Here is a 16,740-nt window from a genome sequence, read left to right as displayed (position 1 = left end):
GATCTACCTCACTGCCAGGGCTTGCTAGCACCACGGACCATCCGTCCCAACGGGCCATAATTAGGCACCTCCACTGGAAGCAGGGCCACAGGCCAGACTCCTCCCTGGGCTCCCCAGGGGAATCCTTGAGGAAGCAAGGTCCACAGAGCCCCAGACTGGAACCCTCCAGACCAGGCACTGCGACATTCCCAGTGTCGCTCTGAGCCCTTGGAACTGAACATAAAAAGAGAAGTTCTTTGGAGGCTGTCACTGAGTAAATCAACACAATTCTGGGCATATATGTAGAAGTATGTGCCTGGCTTTCCAGATGGTGGTAGCCTCTCTGCCCCCAGCATATCAATCCTGTAGGCTTTTGAGCAAAGCAACAGCGTCGGTGACGCCCCTCCTGGTCAGGGCAATCCATGTCCTGGTGTGTTTGGGTCTGATCCAAGAAGAAATCATGTAGGTGGATGAGGTGACCAGAGGGAAGGGAGGAGAGAGTCTTGGGGAGGAGCAGAGTCACAAGGGCCAATGCTGGGGTCAGGAGTAGGGCCAGTGGGGTTCATAACGGTGAGATGGGAGTAAGTGAGGGTTGGGCGCTTCCCTGGAAGTGATTATGCATTGGACCCACTTGGGAGATAAGTAGACGGGATCAGCAGGCCCTCCGTCTGTCCCACGCCTCATCTGCACGGTGGCAGACACTTCCGGACAGAAGACGGTAGGGACTACTGGAGGGTAAGTATGGAAAAGGCAGCATCTAGCCATGGACTTCACGGACCACCTCACGGCTTCCATCGCATCCGTGTACCCCTGCGGCAGATGCTTTAGAGAGGTTGGGGCACACCTGCTTTTGCAGCAGAGTAGAGAAAACGGGGTGAGAACCAGCTATGGGGGAGAGAGGAGTGGCCCTCCCTTTGCAAGTAGTCACAGGATCAGGATCTTCTCCTGAACTTGGTTGGGGTGTCTTTAGTCTGTAGGTAACGTTTCCTGCAGGGCCCTGGCAGAAAATAAATGCCACTCAAAGGGGACTATTTCTAATGTGAGGACAGGGTTAAGAGGGACAGCAGCAAGGTACAGCAAACCAGCTGGCGCGCCAGCAACAGCAGGAGGCTGTTATACCGCTCCGGCCCTGAGGGGCTGGCGGCGGGCGAGTCACCATGGCCAGCGAGGGCTGCCCTTGTGTAGAAGAGTGCACTACTGTCACCCTGCCTCCCCGCAAACGGGCAGCCAGGGGGGTAGATACCATCTTCCCTCTCCTGCCCTGGGAGCTCCTGTTGGGCAGACCCATCTGGAAGCCTGAGAACAGGGGAGCCCCGCTGACACGGTCTAGAGAGGACAAGCCTCCCGGGACCCAAAGCAGGGTGGGGAAGGGTGGCCAATGGGATGGAGGGGCAAACAGAGACTCTGTGTGACGGTTGCACATAATTGCCCTCTAAACGCGTAGGCAGAGCCCTCCACCTGTGCTGCCGCCCTTTTGTCCTGAGCCTCCCCACACTCTTTCAAGTCCAGGCTGGTGGAGGAGGCATGGCCCCTGCCCTCAGGGAGTACCCAGTGTCCAGAGTGGGCTGGAGGTGCAGGCCAGCAGAGAACAAGTCGGAGGGGGCTCCGGAGTCAGGGGCCCAGCCCCGCCTGCATAACCAGCTCTCTGTCCCAACACATTGCAGATCCCAGAGCTGCACCCACTGATGTTAAAATCCGAGTCCTGAACAGCACAGCCATCAGCCTTCAGTGGAACCGCGTCTACTCCGACACGGTCCAGGGCCAGCTCAGAGAGTACCGAGTGAGGAAGCCAGCCCCAAGCCCTGTCTAACCACCCGGCTCGCTAACCAGGGCAAGGGGGTAGCAGATGCGGGCCATAAGATATGTGGAAGGGGTCCCTTGGGATAGCTGTTGGAGCCAGAGTTGGTTCAAGAAGACGATGTCTAGGGTTAGCTGTTCAAAAATACACCCAGAAAAAAATATATATACACCCAGATGTATCCTGCACTGGGTATGCTGAGAGATTCTGCTCAGCAGAAAATCATGTGAAGGGTGTTGGGTTTGGGTTGCCCGTACATAGCACATTATGCTTGTAATACATGTGTGTGGACACACATGTATCTTCAGAAGCAGTGTTGGGGCACCGCTGAGCTACACCCCTCCCCTCTCCTAACGGCCCCCGCTGGGCTGCTTGCCTCACCCGGTCTGATTTCATGAAGCCCCAACTAACCGGAAGAGCCACTAGAAGGGTACAAACCCTTCCCTGTTGTCACAGCCAACTCCAATTATCGAGGCCCTTGGCTTCCCCTGGCCACCTCTTCCATCCCTGGCGTCTCTCTCTTTGAAAGGGAAGGGAGAGAAAACCCAGGGTATGCAAGGCTCTCCCTGATGAGTAGCTCTTTTTAAAACTTCCTGGGGAGGCTGTAGCCCCGGGGTAACACAGGCTTAGGGGTCATCGAGAGTTGGCTGATGGACAGTTGGGGGCACACAGAGGGAGTCAGTCTCTTCTCGGGAAATGGATTTGGTAGGTAGGGGAAGGAAGGCAAGGTGATATATATGCTTAAATGAGCTCTTCCCCAACTTGCACCCTTAACCTACTTGCCTAGAGATTTTTTTGGCTAAAGCTCCCTTTGGGTCCCCCTCTTAAGTCTGGACTTCCTCCTTACCTTGCCCTTGGGGGCCCCGGGTGATGCTCGTGTGACAGCTGACCTGGGGCTTCTCCTCCACTGTTCATCAGACCCCGTGTCTCAGACTCTCTCGACTGTACCTGTGACACTACCGCCTTGCACAGGCCGTCCCATCCCATCCGAGCTCTTGCCACCCCACAGCCCGGTCTCCCATTGGCTTGGACGTGTCACTATTCTAAAGGTCTTTAAACAGTATTAAAAGGAACCATTTGACTTCAATGGATTAAATCAACCCTTTCTTATATTCAGACTTCCGGGGGTAACCTGCTGCTTTTCAACTCCTGCCCGCTGCCAATCTAAACCATACTAAATCTAACTCAAGGTGATGCGGTCTTTGAGCACGGAAAAGAGCTTTCCGTGCCTGGACCCTTGGCTCAAATTTGTGGTTCTGGCACGGACTCCCTGAGCAACCTATTCCCAGCTTGGAAAGAAGTCTCAAGACGGAGCCGCTCAGCTGTAAGTTGGGCTGACTTGCCTGTTCCCCAGAGAGGCGACATGGCTCAGAAAATGATTGAAACCAAAAACTCTCATTTTGTTTGACATCAGTCCCCACTCACTAGTGGCTAATGTATGGGGACTGTCAGGACACCCCCAGCCCTCTGTGGGCCGGACGAGGTCGTCGGGGGTTTGGAGCCTGTGGCCAGCAAAGGGAACACCGGTCACCACGAGCACCACCACTAACAACTAACCTGGCCCTGCCTGGCCGAACCCTTACCGGCCTGCCTCTGTCCTGAAGGCCTACTACTGGAGGGAGAGCAGCTTGTTGAAGAACCTGTGGGTGTCTCAGAAGAGGCAGCAAGCCGGCTTCCCCGGCGACCGCCTCCGTGGCGTGGTGTCCCGCCTCTTCCCCTACAGTAACTACAAGCTGGAGATGGCTGTGGTCAATGGGCGAGGCGATGGGCCTCGCAGTGAGACCAAGGAGTTCACCACCCCGGAAGGAGGTAGGTCCGGCCGCAGCTCCCTGGGTAGGGCAGGACGAGGGTGGCGCGGCCAGGTGGCCCTGAGCGGCTCCAGCGTGGCTCGGCCTGGACCACACAAATTGACCTCTGCCTGACCTCAAGGAGGGATGACCTGCGAGCTGAGCAGCTCCGGCCGTGCTCATGGAGCACCGTCACCAAGGCGGCTGCCCTGACGGGAGATTGTACATCAAGACGAGACTGTGCTGGCTGCTGACATGATTCCAGACGGGATGTGCACACGGACTCCCAAGGGCACTGCGGGAGCTGGGGCTGCCTGCCCACCACCTCCTGAGGGAGCTCAGGCACCTTGACCCCAAGAGGCACCTGGTTGGTTTGCCGTACCCGAGGACCTTCACTCTTGTTACACCACTGTAGTCAAGAGACTGCCCCGCAGTGGGTGGCCCGGTCCTGGGAGGCAGACACCTGCCGAGGTCCCGGCGCATCTCCTGTTCCTGCCAGCCCTCTTGAACCAGCTGGGCAGTGGCTTTGCCCTCTCCTGTTTCTCCTTTCTCCCTTCTTAACTATTATTTTCCCCATTCTTCTCTTCCTCCTTTGTCCTCTCCTCTGTTCTCCCCTCTTGTTTCTTTACTCCTGTCTCCCCTCCTCGTCTGGTTCTCATCACCAGCCTCTCCCCATTGCTCGTGCTCTTGGCACCATCCACATGTTCCATCGTGGGTTTCTCTCTCTTCATCCCCGAACCCGGTGTTCTCAGCCCAGAGGCCAGGGCCTGACGCTTGGACCCAGCGGTGAGAATCCTTGTCTGAGGATTGGGAACTGCAGGCTCTATTACCAAACGGCTAAAACTGGTTCCCTGCCTGGGAATGCCTGCCCACCTTGGAGGTTTCTTTGCAGGATCAGAGCCTAACATGTGTTGAATCCAGGATAGTTGCTAAAGGAGAACTTGACTGACTTCTTCCCCATGTAAACCGAGTCCGAGCCGTGCTTGTCCTAGATCTGGGGAAACGCCATCCTGGATGGGGCGATGGGCGCTGGCCACCTCGTAGTTCTCTGGGTTCTGGCTTAACAGCGATCCAGCACGGGGGTTGCCCAGAGGTCAATGCCTTCATACTTGTGCTTTGTTTTTTGTGTTTTCTTCATCTTGCCCACCCCTCTTCTCTCCCCCATCTCCCCCACTCTCTCCTCCTTCCCCAAGTACCCAGTGCCCCCAGGCGTTTCCGAGTCCGGCAGCCCAACCTGGAGACAATCAACCTGGAATGGGATCATCCAGAACACCCCAATGGGATCCTGACTGGATACACTCTCAAATACGTGGCCTGTACGTTCTGCCCTCAGAAACCCCATTCTCAACACTTTCCCTAAGGAATCAAGGTAGAAAGCCTGTGGGTACAGAGGTCGTTGTGGAGGGATAGAGGGGCCAGGGAAAAAGTTTCCTGTAGGGTTAGGGGAGGCAAGTGAGACCCAGTCCCGGCTCTTCTGACACACCTCCTCCTGCAGGGAGCTTCCAGTCGGCCCAGTGAGACAAAGGGGACTTCCGGTTTGATGAGGGATTCAACCCCTGCCCTCAGGAATCTTAGAGTCTCTAACACCTACAAGTCTAGGAGAGAAGTTTCCTTACCTGATGGACCTTCCATCCGATGGGCGGATAGTACGTGCATAGGAATCCAGGGGACACCTTAATAAGGTGCCATTTATGGTAAGGCAGCTGTATGTAGAGCTGCCATGGAATTGGGAGTGGCTCAGTCAGGAGCCTGGGTCTGGACGACCTCACCTAAAGCGTTCAGCATCACCAGGCAGGGACAGGAGTGTCATGCATTTGAAAAACTTTAAGTCTCCTAAAGTGGGTGATGGTGTGCCTCAATGTGAAGCTCAAAGGACAGGTACTGTGCTGTTGAGGATTTTAATAGCCAACTGTGTGCGTGGTCCTGAATCCATCTCTGGACCTGACCTTCCCCCTTTGAGGTATTTGACAAAGGAGGCCTTTTACAAAGGAGGCATTAACAATGAAAAGCTCTAGTGGTTTTGCCCTAGTTCTGTTTGAAAGGAAAAAAGGAACTTCAAGTTCTGTTCTTGTTGAAAAGGCTCGAGGATTAAAAATTGAATCTTTCCGAATCAGCCGCATAACTTTGCACTGAGCTGGCGATAATGAGATCAGTGGAAAAGTGTTACCCTGGTGCGTCATCAAAGAGCCAGAAAGGAGTTCTTGCACAGCCCTCGGCCTTTGAATCACCTCCCTCCCCTGAGTCCTTAAGATCACGGGCAGGTTCCACGGGTTCCCTTCCCAGCAGAGTCGGGAAGGCTTCGTCCTTCCAGCTGCAGATCATATAACCCATCATGGTCAATGTTGCTAAAGTTCAATTCCACTTACCTGTCTCTCCCCAGTTAATGGAACCAAAGTAGGAAAGCAGATAGTGGAAAACTTCTCTCCCAATCAGACCAAGTTCACGATGCAAAGAGCAGACCCCGTGTCGCGCTACCGCTTTTCCCTCAGTGCCAGGACGCAGGTGGGCTCTGGGGAAGCAGTCACAGAGGAGTCACCAGCACCCCCGAATGAAGGTAGGTGCACTGCGGCAGCCTCGGGGCGAATGGTCCCGGGGAATTCAGATGCCTAGAGAAACACTCACTCGGCCTCTGGCCTCCCCGGCCTCCTGGGACGGAGAGGCTGCAGGCCCTCGAGCCCTCCAGAGGAGGGAGCCACCCTGTGTGCTGAGAGGTAGGTACCGGCGATGTATCTGGAAAACACATCTTCTTACTGATGCAGTCAGACCTGGATCCCGACTTGGCCTTAACTTACTCAGCTACTTAACATCTGTGATCTTTCCTTCTGGTGGGGGAATAGGGAAGAGAGTGTGAATCGTAGCTGAGTTGAGGGGATGAGAGAAAGCATACTGGAAGTAAATGTGCTCACGAACTCCAAAGAGCAGGGAAGATGCTCGCCTAGTGAGGGAGGCAGCAGTACAATGGAGACCGCCCCGTGAGGGATCTGGGGGTGCCCCTTCTTCTCTCAAGGATGCGTGGCACCGAGAAGAGAGGGGAACAGCTGTGACTGAAGCTAATTGCCGGGATCATGAGTAGAGCAGGAGGTGTAGTCCCTGTAGTCCCTCCTTGCCGCCTGAATTGAGGGAGTTGTCAGGCTGAGGAGAGGAAAGGGGGTTTGGAAACAGCCACTCGCCAAACCAGCTCCACAGAGAGCACGTGAGTTCCTCTCCTGGGTTCTGGCATCTAGCAGCGTCGCACCCCGCCCCAGAGCTGCACCTACCTGAGAACTCCACTAGAGGGGGCCCCAGGCCTATCTGCACACGTTCTGGCTTCCAGGAAGCTCTCGGGCAGGCGAGCCACTAGAAGCCTCGATATTGGCAGATCCCCTATGACAGCGGGTGGAGGCTCTGCCTCTCCAGAGGTACCATGGTCTCTTCAAAGGCCATTTCGTGAGCACCCACAGCATGAGGTGCCAGACGCTGTACCCAAAACAAGGGATGTAAAGCTAATAAGCTCACAGTCTAGAAGGAGGGACATCCACAGGAATATCTAATTGTAATTCACCATGAGCTGTGCATGTCTAGATGGCAGAAGTGCAGTGGCTGTGCAGGGGAGGGGGGTTGATTCTACAAGGGAAGACTTCAAAGAAGGGGTGATGTGATTAGGAATCCTTGAAGCTGACAACAGGTTATCCTGTCTAGTGCTTTCCCCAGAAGGCTGAGGTCCGGTGGCCTGACCCTGGCCTGATTGGACGTCCTGAGCACCGGTACCCCCAACCCAGGAGAGGAGCAGTGCTTCCAGGCCCTGCTGCCTCTGCTGCCTTACCCCAGGCTCCCAGTGCAGCTTCATAAGCAGCCCTGCATCCCTCCCCAGGCCCCACTTCCCTGGCCAGTAGGCCAGCACTGAAGCAGAGAGGAGAGGGGGCAGGCAGAATGTAGAGAAAGGCTGACAGTGCTGTGTCTCTACCTCTCTGCTCTTGTAAACCAGGAGTGAGCTACACAGTAAGCTCCCCTCCTAGTGTACCCTTCCAGTCTCCTGGGGACTTGGGCAATTTATTAGGGCTGGGGGACTTTGGGTAAGTGGTTACTATATGTCTGTTACCAAAGGCCAGGCCAGGGATGATGCACTTCCTTGATTACTTAATTCTGTAAGGAGATACATAAAGAGAGCCTCTTCTCCCTCCCCGTCTCCCCCCCATTACAGAACATCAGATGAACAAAGCCCCGTTGCCCAGCCCCAGTGACCGCCCCAGGGAAGGATCTTCAGCTCCAGGGGACAGGAGAACAAAGAGAGACTTTCTTCTCAACCTAGGGGTTTGCGGCAAATTCAGGAATTCCTTTTAGGGCTCTCAGTCCCCAGCTGAGTTTCTTCCTTCATATAATACAACGGGGCAGCAGGACAGCAGGACAGTGGCTCCGGGCTCCAGTCCATCACACGCCCCAGCCTTCCGAGGCTGAGCTGGTGTGGGGAGCGTTCAGCCAGCCAAATGCGCTCCCTCTCACCCACCCCCCACCCCAGCACTGTTCAGCGCCTGCCCCTGGGGATGAAGGAACCGTCCTCTTGACAGGCGTTGATGTCCTCCTAAACCACCTGTACCTTATGCCTTCAGTTCCTGGCGTCACTGAGGGTTACCCAGACTCCTTCACCCCAGCCCAGCTAGGAAAGGACACACCCTTCGAGAAAGACCTGGGAATACAGCACTCGAGGTGGACTGTTTCTGCTGCCACCTCTTAGCTGTCCTTGAGTAGAGGCAGAAATGAGTATATTAGAAAGGTTTCCAAGACCCAGGAAAGTTTTCCGTAGGAACGTGCCAGACCCCAGTGGAGTTGAACATGATCCCCGAACAGCAGGTGGCATCCTCAGGGCCGTGACCAGCACTTGGCCACACCGTCTGGGTCAGATTTGAGCCAGAACCTTCTCTGTCCTGTGATTGCTTGTCTTGTGGTTTCACCTGTGCTGTTTTCTCTTCCCTCTCGTTCTTTCGCCCTCTCCCTCTCTGGCTATCTTGGGCGCTGTGTTCTGAAGCTGCTCCAACCGCAGGTACCGTACCAGCAGCGGAGGTAATGGGCATGGCATGGGGCGATTCAGGTGGAGTCCAGCCCAGCCAGAGCGGAGAAGGAGGGAGAGGCTTGGGGTGAAAGCATGCTCCGGACTCACCCTTTCAGTGGTTGGGAAGCCAGACTCTCCAGGAGGATGTATGTGGAGGATGGGACCAGAGGAGATCAAACACGTTCTCCTCCCTTCGCTAGAGAAGGAGGTTGGCTTAGAAGAGGCCCCACAGGCATAGGCTGCAGACCTGTTCTCTGGAGCTGCAGCTTTCTCTGAAGCTGAGTGATTACTTCCCCTGAGCCACCTGGGGCCTTGCCCAGGCTTGACATCTCAGAGCACAGAGAAAGGGTCCACAGCCTTTGGGTGGCCAACTGCGCCCTAGAAGGAGTGGGGGCAGCTGGCTCCTGTCTCCTGGTCAGGCTGCCATCCCCTGAAAGGGTGGCCTGTGGGGGAGCACGCCGTGCATGCTGGCCTTGCATGCTGCATGGGGCCTGGCACCAGCTCTGCCACCCACCATGGCTTCTAGTCAGTGAGAACGAGTCTGCATGTCCCAGGATGGGGCCGGGTGCCCCAGGACCTGGAGTCTCAGTGGACACCATGCACTGATGGCCCGCTCACCCCTCAGAAACCCAGCTTCTCAGAGTCTTGGGTGTTAAGAACAGTCTCCACTCTTGGGGTCTGGGAGGTGGACGCACAGTGAGGAGTTGGGCAGGCAAGGCTGGAGCAGGAGATGACCTGCTAGCCAAGGTCCTTGTCTCAAGTCCTCATGTTGTGGGTTTGAGGAACATCACCACCGAAGGCCGGTCCTCAAGCTGGAGGAACTAGGCAGGGGCCTCAGGGTGCCTTCCGCTGCCCTCCTTTGAGGCAGAACCAAGGCTATAGGGCAAGGGTTTGCCAGAGCCTTCTCAGGCTCCAGGCAGCAGGGAGAAGCGAGAGCCGGGTGAGGAACTGGAGGGCTGGCTTAGGAAGAGGACGCCACCTTACCCGGTTTGGTTCCCCTCCACCTTCACTCATTTACCGCCCCCCGCCCCGCTATTCTAGGTTGATTCTGTTTCTGTTGCGCACCCTGCTTCCTTTGTTTGCGTTTGCTCCACCAGTCAGATCTGGGTGGTGCGCTGCCATCATCCTTCCCACCCCCAGTCCTCTCCATCCCCCCCCGCCCCCAAATAACCCAGGCCTGCAGGGGCCAGTGCCTCCCCACCTCTGCTGGGATGTGAGGCAGAGAGGTGTCCTGGGCCTGGAGACCGGGAGAAAGCCATCCTTGCAGTCTGGGAGTGGCCCTAACTTCCTGATTCAAGTTTGCATAAGGGTTTCCCCTGGGACTATTATAGCAGGTGCTCAGGGCAGCCGAAGCAACTTAGTGGAGATGGAAGGGGAGATGCAGGGAGGGCACCACATGAATCACCTAGACGCTCTTTGGTCAAGCAGCTCGCAGTCCACCTTCCCCATTCTGGCACCCAGGACCCAAAGCAAGTGGATCTGGTCGCGGGGAATATGCTTTGCTCAGTGGGCATCCGTGCCAGTCTGTGCTGCCCCTCTCGTGTGTGGCAGGTATGAGGGGGATGGATGTACTTCCAAACACCCCACTTCCTACTTCTCGCTTAGGAAAGATCCAAGCTCACCCTGGTGTGCAGAGGCTGCCAGGGCCTCTGTCCATCGGTCAGATGTGTTTCCTAGGCTCCAGCTTCCATGTGACATGGTGGTAGAGGCACAACGCGCATCTTGGTAAATGAGCTGTGCTGGTAACATCAGCCGTTCCCAGCCTTAAATGCATAAGAACCTCCTGCACAGTCTGCAGGTGCGAGGTGATGGCGCTCAGGTTCTATACTGGTGACGCGGGCCTGGAGTCCAGCCCGCTGCTCCCTTCCCTCTCATCTTCTCCGAACGTGGGCATTCTCCCCCGCAGACTGATCTGTTCCTATCTCACCCGGTAAAGGTAATTCCTGTCATGCACCCCTATCTGCAGTCTCTTAGGGTTGCTGCCCATCTGTCCTGGCCATCTGTGATTTGGCCAGGGTGGTCCGTGCACCAGGTGGACATGTTTGGACTGAACCCTCCACCTTGGAATGTCTGGAAACTGCTATCCTTGTCTTTGACTCGGCTCATATCTGCCAGTGTTTGGTGGGCAGCTCAGGTGCCCAGGTTCTGGGCAACGAAAAATGAATAAGAGACGTGTTGTCTTAATTTTCTCCATCTCCTGCATGGTGTCGCCCAAAACTCTGGTGGAAAACGCTTGGCCATAGCTGGGGTGCCTTCCAGTGTGCATTAGGTAAGCCATTAGGTTGACACTGCCTTCAGGTAGGGGTCCTGTGCTTCCAGCTCCAGGCCCACTGTGGCGCCCCATTACTCTCGGTCGCCAGGCTGGTGGTCTCCACTGGGCAGTGACCAGGGTGGTTCTCCAGCCCATAGTTCCTGCTGTGGCTGAAGATGACCCCCTAGCCCAGCAACGAGTCTGTCCAGCCTGTGGGCCACTCTGACTGTAAGGCCCGCTTCTGGTCCTTATTCCCCGTTTATCTGCTACCCCCACCCCGCCCCAGGGGTTGAAATCATCTGAATCCCCTTAGACCTGAGCACTGGACAGTTTCCCATGGAAAACCTGCCCTCCCCTCCCACCTATAACAACTCACTCACCTGACCCTTCTGTCCCTTCCCTCAGAGCCTTGCCTTCTTACCTCTGCCTTCCCAGTCTCTCTGGCCCTGTCCAACCCTGGGACAATAGACACAGCTAATGAGTAGGCCAGAGAGGATGCTGATTTACCAGCTGGGACCTCAGCCAGCCCAGAAGGTGTCTTCTCCGCTGTGCCTCCAGTGCCGGGGACCCTCTGGGAGGACGCCTGGAAGCACCTCCTTTCCTCCCACCCCGTTCTGGTCCCCTCTCGCTAATACCTGATTGTTGCTGCTGAGCTGAAGGCTAAGCATCTAGGTAGCCATCATCAAAGAAAACCCTTCCTCCTGTCACACTTGGCAGAGGGAGGGGAGGGAGTGTGGAAGCATCCTCAGTCATTGCTCATTCTTGTCTCTGCCCAGCAGGGCCCAGGAAGAAACTCGCTCCAGCCTAGCCTCTCTCAGCATCTCTGTTTCTAGGGCTGCTCGCTGGAGCGCCCGGGGAAGCGTGTGGGCCTGGCTGTAGGCCCTGTGTGAGCATGAGTGTGTGTACCTGCTTGTATGAGGACCAGGGCCCACGTGAGAGTGTGAATAGCTTCCGGGGGCCAGGAAATGCAGCACCACTGTGCACATAAGAAGGGAAGCCCACGTCTCTGCACTGCACAGAGTGGGATGATTTAACTTTAAAGGCATTTTCAGTTTTTTGATGACGCCTTTTAAATAGTCATAGCAAAGGGGAACCTTGTGAACATTGCAGTTGCCAGAAATTATTAGAAAATACACTATTGATAAGGAGCCAGAGCAGAGCAGTCCTATCCAGATGGACAAAATAGCTTCTCAGGGTTCCTTCCGGCAGCTCAGAACAGCAGGGAAAGCCCATGTGTGTTCCGTGGCCACGGGAGCTGCCAGGCATCAGGCCTGAGAGGGAGCTCACCTTTGCCTTGTGATCTCTCAGGCCCTTATGTGTGTGTGTGTGTGTGTCTTGGTGGGTGGGATAGGCGAATTCCCGCAGGCTGAGCTCTTACAGCGCTGAGCTTGCATTCCAGGCCTGGGGCCACCTTGGACTGAAATACATCCTTGAATACTGACTGTGAGAGGGAGAGTTTTTCCCACCGCACTTTCCCTCCCCCCACCCCTCCCTGATGTCTGCCAGTTGACTGGGGTTTGGGGAATATAGCGCAGTCTGCCTTCACCTTGCCCAGGAATCTCTGGAATGCATGGGGCATAGTCAGCTGCCCAGTGTGACTTCTGTGGTCAGCACCCTCAGGCCCAATAACGCCTCTGATCTTACAAATAGGGAAGCGACTGGGATCCCGGGAACAGTCCCTCCTTCTCTATGGAGGACTTGTAATATTGGCGTCCCCGGGGGAATGAAAGGGCTTCTGTTGGTCTGGCTCTTGTTGAGAAGACTTAGGATCTCTTGATTCTTTCCTGAGAAAGGCTTTCTGGCAATTTTCTCTCTGGTTCCCTCGCTGCCCTGGCTCCCTTCTGGAGAGCGGGGATAGTATTTTCCTGATCTTCTGCAGATTTGAGATAAGGTAGGATATCACTCTTCCTTGAAAGTTAGAGTTACCTACTTATGTCTTAACATCACTGCCTTCTGCCCCGTCAGTGGTGACACTAGAAAGTAGACTGTGGTCAGATCACAGGAGATAGTGGGCAAGGAGGAGAGGCAGCTCTGTCTCTCTCTGATTTGCCCATCATTCTTCTCATACCCTAAGCTTTAGCAATACTGGAACTAAAGAGTAATAGGCCAGCCCTTTGTTAGTGTCCACAACCCTTCTGTAGAAGGAAAGACGGTCTATGGAAATGTTGTCATGATAGACTTAGCCCCTTAGGGCTGACTGACGACAAAGGGTAGCTTTGGATGGGAGATGAGGAAGTAAGAGGTAGTGCAGATTCGAACTTCTCTGAAGATTTATGCTCTTTTGCATTTATGCTCTTTTGGGGGATTTCTACATCTACTGTGGGCTGGGAAGATGGTGCTACTGAGCGCAGGCCACACTGCGAGTCCATCAGTGCCCTTTTCCCACATTCTAATCAAAGGGAAAGGGCTTCCGGTGTCCAGACCCCAGATGCCCTAGAGAGAAAGGCAGTTACTACAAGTCAGGGTGGATTGGGGTAATCTGGGACCGTCGCTGGACGGAGAAGAAGGGAGGAGAGGCTAGGGAATGAACAAGAGCTGAGAGCCTGGGGAGGGGCTGGCGGTGGAGGTAGGAAAGACAAACCAAGGTGCAAGCCTTGCCCACAGAGTGGGGATCGTTCTCTCTCTCTGTCACTGGGTTTGGGTGGTGGTAGAGCTCAAGCAGGCAGGAGAGGGGGTGATTTGGGCGTGAATGGGTGGGAATGGCAGGCTTCCCGGCGCTCCTGCAGGGCAGGGCCCCGCAGCCTGCCCACCTCCGAGGCCGGGGCTCCAGGCCTGGACCCAAGTGGTGCTGCTTGGCCTGTGCTGGGTGCTGCTTGACCTGGGACTCCATGTCATCCCTGGGGTCTGAGTGATCTGGTGTGTGTCCCGTCTTCATCACGCCCTTGGCTGTGTGCATGCTGGCGCTCTGAGCCACACAGACCATGAGAAGAAAATGAAACACACAGGCTTCATTCTCTTTCCTTGCCATGGTCCTGTTCTCTTTCACGGCGACCCGTCTCACCCAGTCCATCCTGCTCGGGGAGGCTTCTGGTCCCTAAGCTCCGTCTCTTCTGCGGGCTGCCTGCCTTGCACGTGGGGCCATGTGTCCAGGCTGGGGACGGCCACACCGACCAGACTTGGCTGTTTTACATTTCCCCCTTAGCTCCTCCCACGTCGCCCCCGACCACGGTGGGTGTGACAGGCACGGTGGGCAGTACTGATGCCACTGCTGCCACCACCGAAGCCACAACAGTCCCCACCATCCCAACTGTCGCACCCTCCACCGTCGCCACCACCACCGTCGCCACAACTACTACAACCACTGCTGCCGCCACCACCACGGAGAGTCCTCCCACCACCACCAGGACTGAGATTCAAGAATCCGGTACTGCCCGTCATCCGTGCTCCTGTCCCTCCAACCACAGGCTTCCTCAGATGGGGGGGGGGGCGGGTCTGAGATGGTGCTGGTCAACACCTCCCTTTGTTTCTGCTTTGAAAGCACAGGAGACTAGATTCTCTGTCTGGTGGCCTAGAGGCACAGAGCACCCGCCCCTATGGTGGCCTCCACTGCTCAGAGCCCCTGTCCTAACCTCGGATCCCTGTTCTTTCACAGAGGGCCCCCAGGCCCCAGACTGTAGGGCTGCCTCCAGCCACATGCTGAGGGATCAGCTTAGGGCTGAGCACTCCAGAAGGCGGAGAGTGGGGAAGGAGAGGGCCTGACACTGGCCAACCAGCCTGAGAAGGCTTCCTGTCTCTGCCATGATGCCCCAGGCTTGCAGCAGAGGGCTGAGGAGTGGGGAGTGGCCAGCCATGCCAGGTTCTGTCCCCAGAACCCTGCGCCTCCCTTGCACCTCTCCCCGAAAGGCGCACTTATAGACTTTTCTAGTCAGAGCTTGCAGGAAATGGCATTACCAAGGAGTCCTGTAATGCCACAGAGTGCTCTGTGGCTCTCCCCACTCATATTCCCCACACCCCCAGATATACACACGGAGGGAAAATCGCAGCCTTTCTAGGGGCCCTTGGTAAATAAGAATCGATCCCAGGGCTGACCTGCTGAGCCCAGAGAGTGTGCTGTTCCTGCATCGCGCAGCCAGGCCAGGAAGCTCTGTTCTTCCAGCATGAGGAGACCCCCTCGGGAATCCAGCAGTACTTCTAAGAACTGACATCAAACACTCTTATTACCATGGAGGGGAGGGCCTCTAGCTTGTGGAGCCACGGGCCAGCTGTAAAGCACGATGCAGCCGGCAGGGCTGGCAGGAAGCACCCGGAACCCTCCTCCAGCAGCCGTAGAACTGTAGGCCCCCTCTGTTTCCTGGGCAAGTCCCTTCGCCTTCCGAGGCCTCGCTGTCACCCATCCCACCCCTCTTCTCTCAGCACTTGAATGAGGATAGAGGCTTAATGCATGTGCGAGTATCTTCTTCAATCCAATTACATGGAGTTATGTGAGCTGTAAGGGGAGACACGTGGTACGTAGCTGACATTATGCTCCTCAGACCTTGAAAACACTGATTTGCCTTAAAGCTGCAATAACGAGAATTTAAACAGCGTGCTCTGTAGGCAAGAGTTGGCTGAGAGAAACCTGCTAGGCTATGAGAAGCTGCCATTGGCAGCTTGGTGACTGACGGGTGTTCTTTGGGTCCACAGTGAGGCTTCTTTTGCATTCAGGTGGGCCTCCGTGCCCCACTTTAATGCTCTGAGTTCACAGAAGAGATGTACCAAGAATGAAGACAGGGAGTGGGTCTTGCTCGTTCTGGAAGGATTGGCCTCTCTGTCACAGAGGAGTAGCCTATGGACTCTCACATCCCAACTGCTAACTGAGCCTGAGATGCTGCGGGGGCCCGGCCACACTCTGACCTTATCCTTAGAGCTCGGGGGCTGCCCTCAACATTCTCATCTCCCTCAACGCAGCAGAGTGGCTCTGTTGTCCAGGATTTTCAAAATGAAAGTTCATCTTTATCGTGTCTTACAACTTGGGACAAAATGTTTCCTAAGTTGACTCTTTTGGGTGGTGAAATGGGACTTTTTCTTTGTCCTTAACTTGTCTTTTTCAGATTTCAAGGGATACGTCTTAAGTCTCACATCCCAGGAGCTGACAGGACAATCCCTGCTTCCCCTCACTTCTTCCTCTTGTTTTTATAGTAATTGACAGCTTTCCTTCTCGGCGCCTTTCTTTGAGCTTTTCTGTTCTTTAGTGATCGTCATCTTGGTCTCTCTAGATGCCAGTGCCTTCTTCCAGCTCCCACCTCTAAATCATTTTGGTTTCCCATTGCTTGACCTTATCTAATAGTGCCCCAATCTCCATTACCTTTAAGACAGTCAGATTTGGGCCAGGGTTGTATTGGTGGTCAGACTGTCTAAACGCAAATTCTTTGGCTATTTCCAGGGCCCAGGGCTGAGGAGGAAAAATCTCAAGTCCCCAAATCATAACTGATCATAATTCATTCCCACTAGAAAGAGCCGTGAGATTCTAAGGAGCTGGGATTTGGGCTGAGTTAAAGCAGCCAGTACAGCGGAAACCTTTGGCAGATCAGTAAAGAAGGCTGCCTTCTGCCCTCCCCACGGAGAATGCCTCATGCCATCAATGGAATCTCTTTCTAAAATGAATCATATTCACCTGGGGCGACTGACAACTGACAAGGTTGTAGTAGAGAAGGTGCTTCTTTGAAGTGGAGACCAGGAGATCTTTTATCACTTCCCCAGCCCTGCAGACTCAGTCACATGTCAAATAGCTAATGAATAAATGCATCACCAATGTACTCTATTCATTTATTTTTGACAGGTGAGCCGGTGACAGTGCCCCCTTGCATGCTAATAAACTATAGAGGAGCCACACTTGTAAAGTCTTTGAAATAGAAGCCTTCGTGCTAGTATTCCGCTATTAAATCTTTGCTGGGAAATGGGGTAATCAGACCGCTGGGAT

The 16,740-nt window shown here is 55.1% G+C and overlaps 1 protein-coding gene across 24 annotated transcripts in view; it reads left to right on the top strand.

The window, feature by feature from the left end:
- The window catches only part of NFASC (neurofascin), a 189,361-nt gene that overhangs the window by 151,180 nt on the left and 21,441 nt on the right, over positions 1-16,740 (top strand). For 11 of the 24 annotated variants that reach the window (XM_067729273.1, XM_067729274.1, XM_067729272.1 and 8 more), the window contains 6 exons: positions 1,644-1,759; positions 3,382-3,586; positions 4,758-4,880; positions 5,945-6,118; positions 8,567-8,581; positions 13,984-14,205. The exons of 1 other annotated variant lie outside the window; for it this stretch is intronic. In XM_067729273.1, the coding sequence (XP_067585374.1) occupies positions 1,644-1,759; positions 3,382-3,586; positions 4,758-4,880; positions 5,945-6,118; positions 8,567-8,581; positions 13,984-14,205 (855 nt within the window). The remainder of the gene's footprint in view (positions 1-1,643; positions 1,760-3,381; positions 3,587-4,757; positions 4,881-5,944; positions 6,119-8,566; positions 8,582-13,983; positions 14,206-16,740) is intronic. 12 more of the 24 variants (XM_067729287.1, XM_067729286.1, XM_067729284.1 and 9 more) reach the window with 4 other exon arrangements.

This window comes from Pseudorca crassidens, chromosome 2 (assembly GCF_039906515.1).
Source record: "Pseudorca crassidens isolate mPseCra1 chromosome 2, mPseCra1.hap1, whole genome shotgun sequence".
Lineage (NCBI taxonomy): Eukaryota > Metazoa > Chordata > Mammalia > Artiodactyla > Delphinidae > Pseudorca > Pseudorca crassidens.
This window is presented reverse-complemented; position numbering and strand designations above follow the sequence as displayed.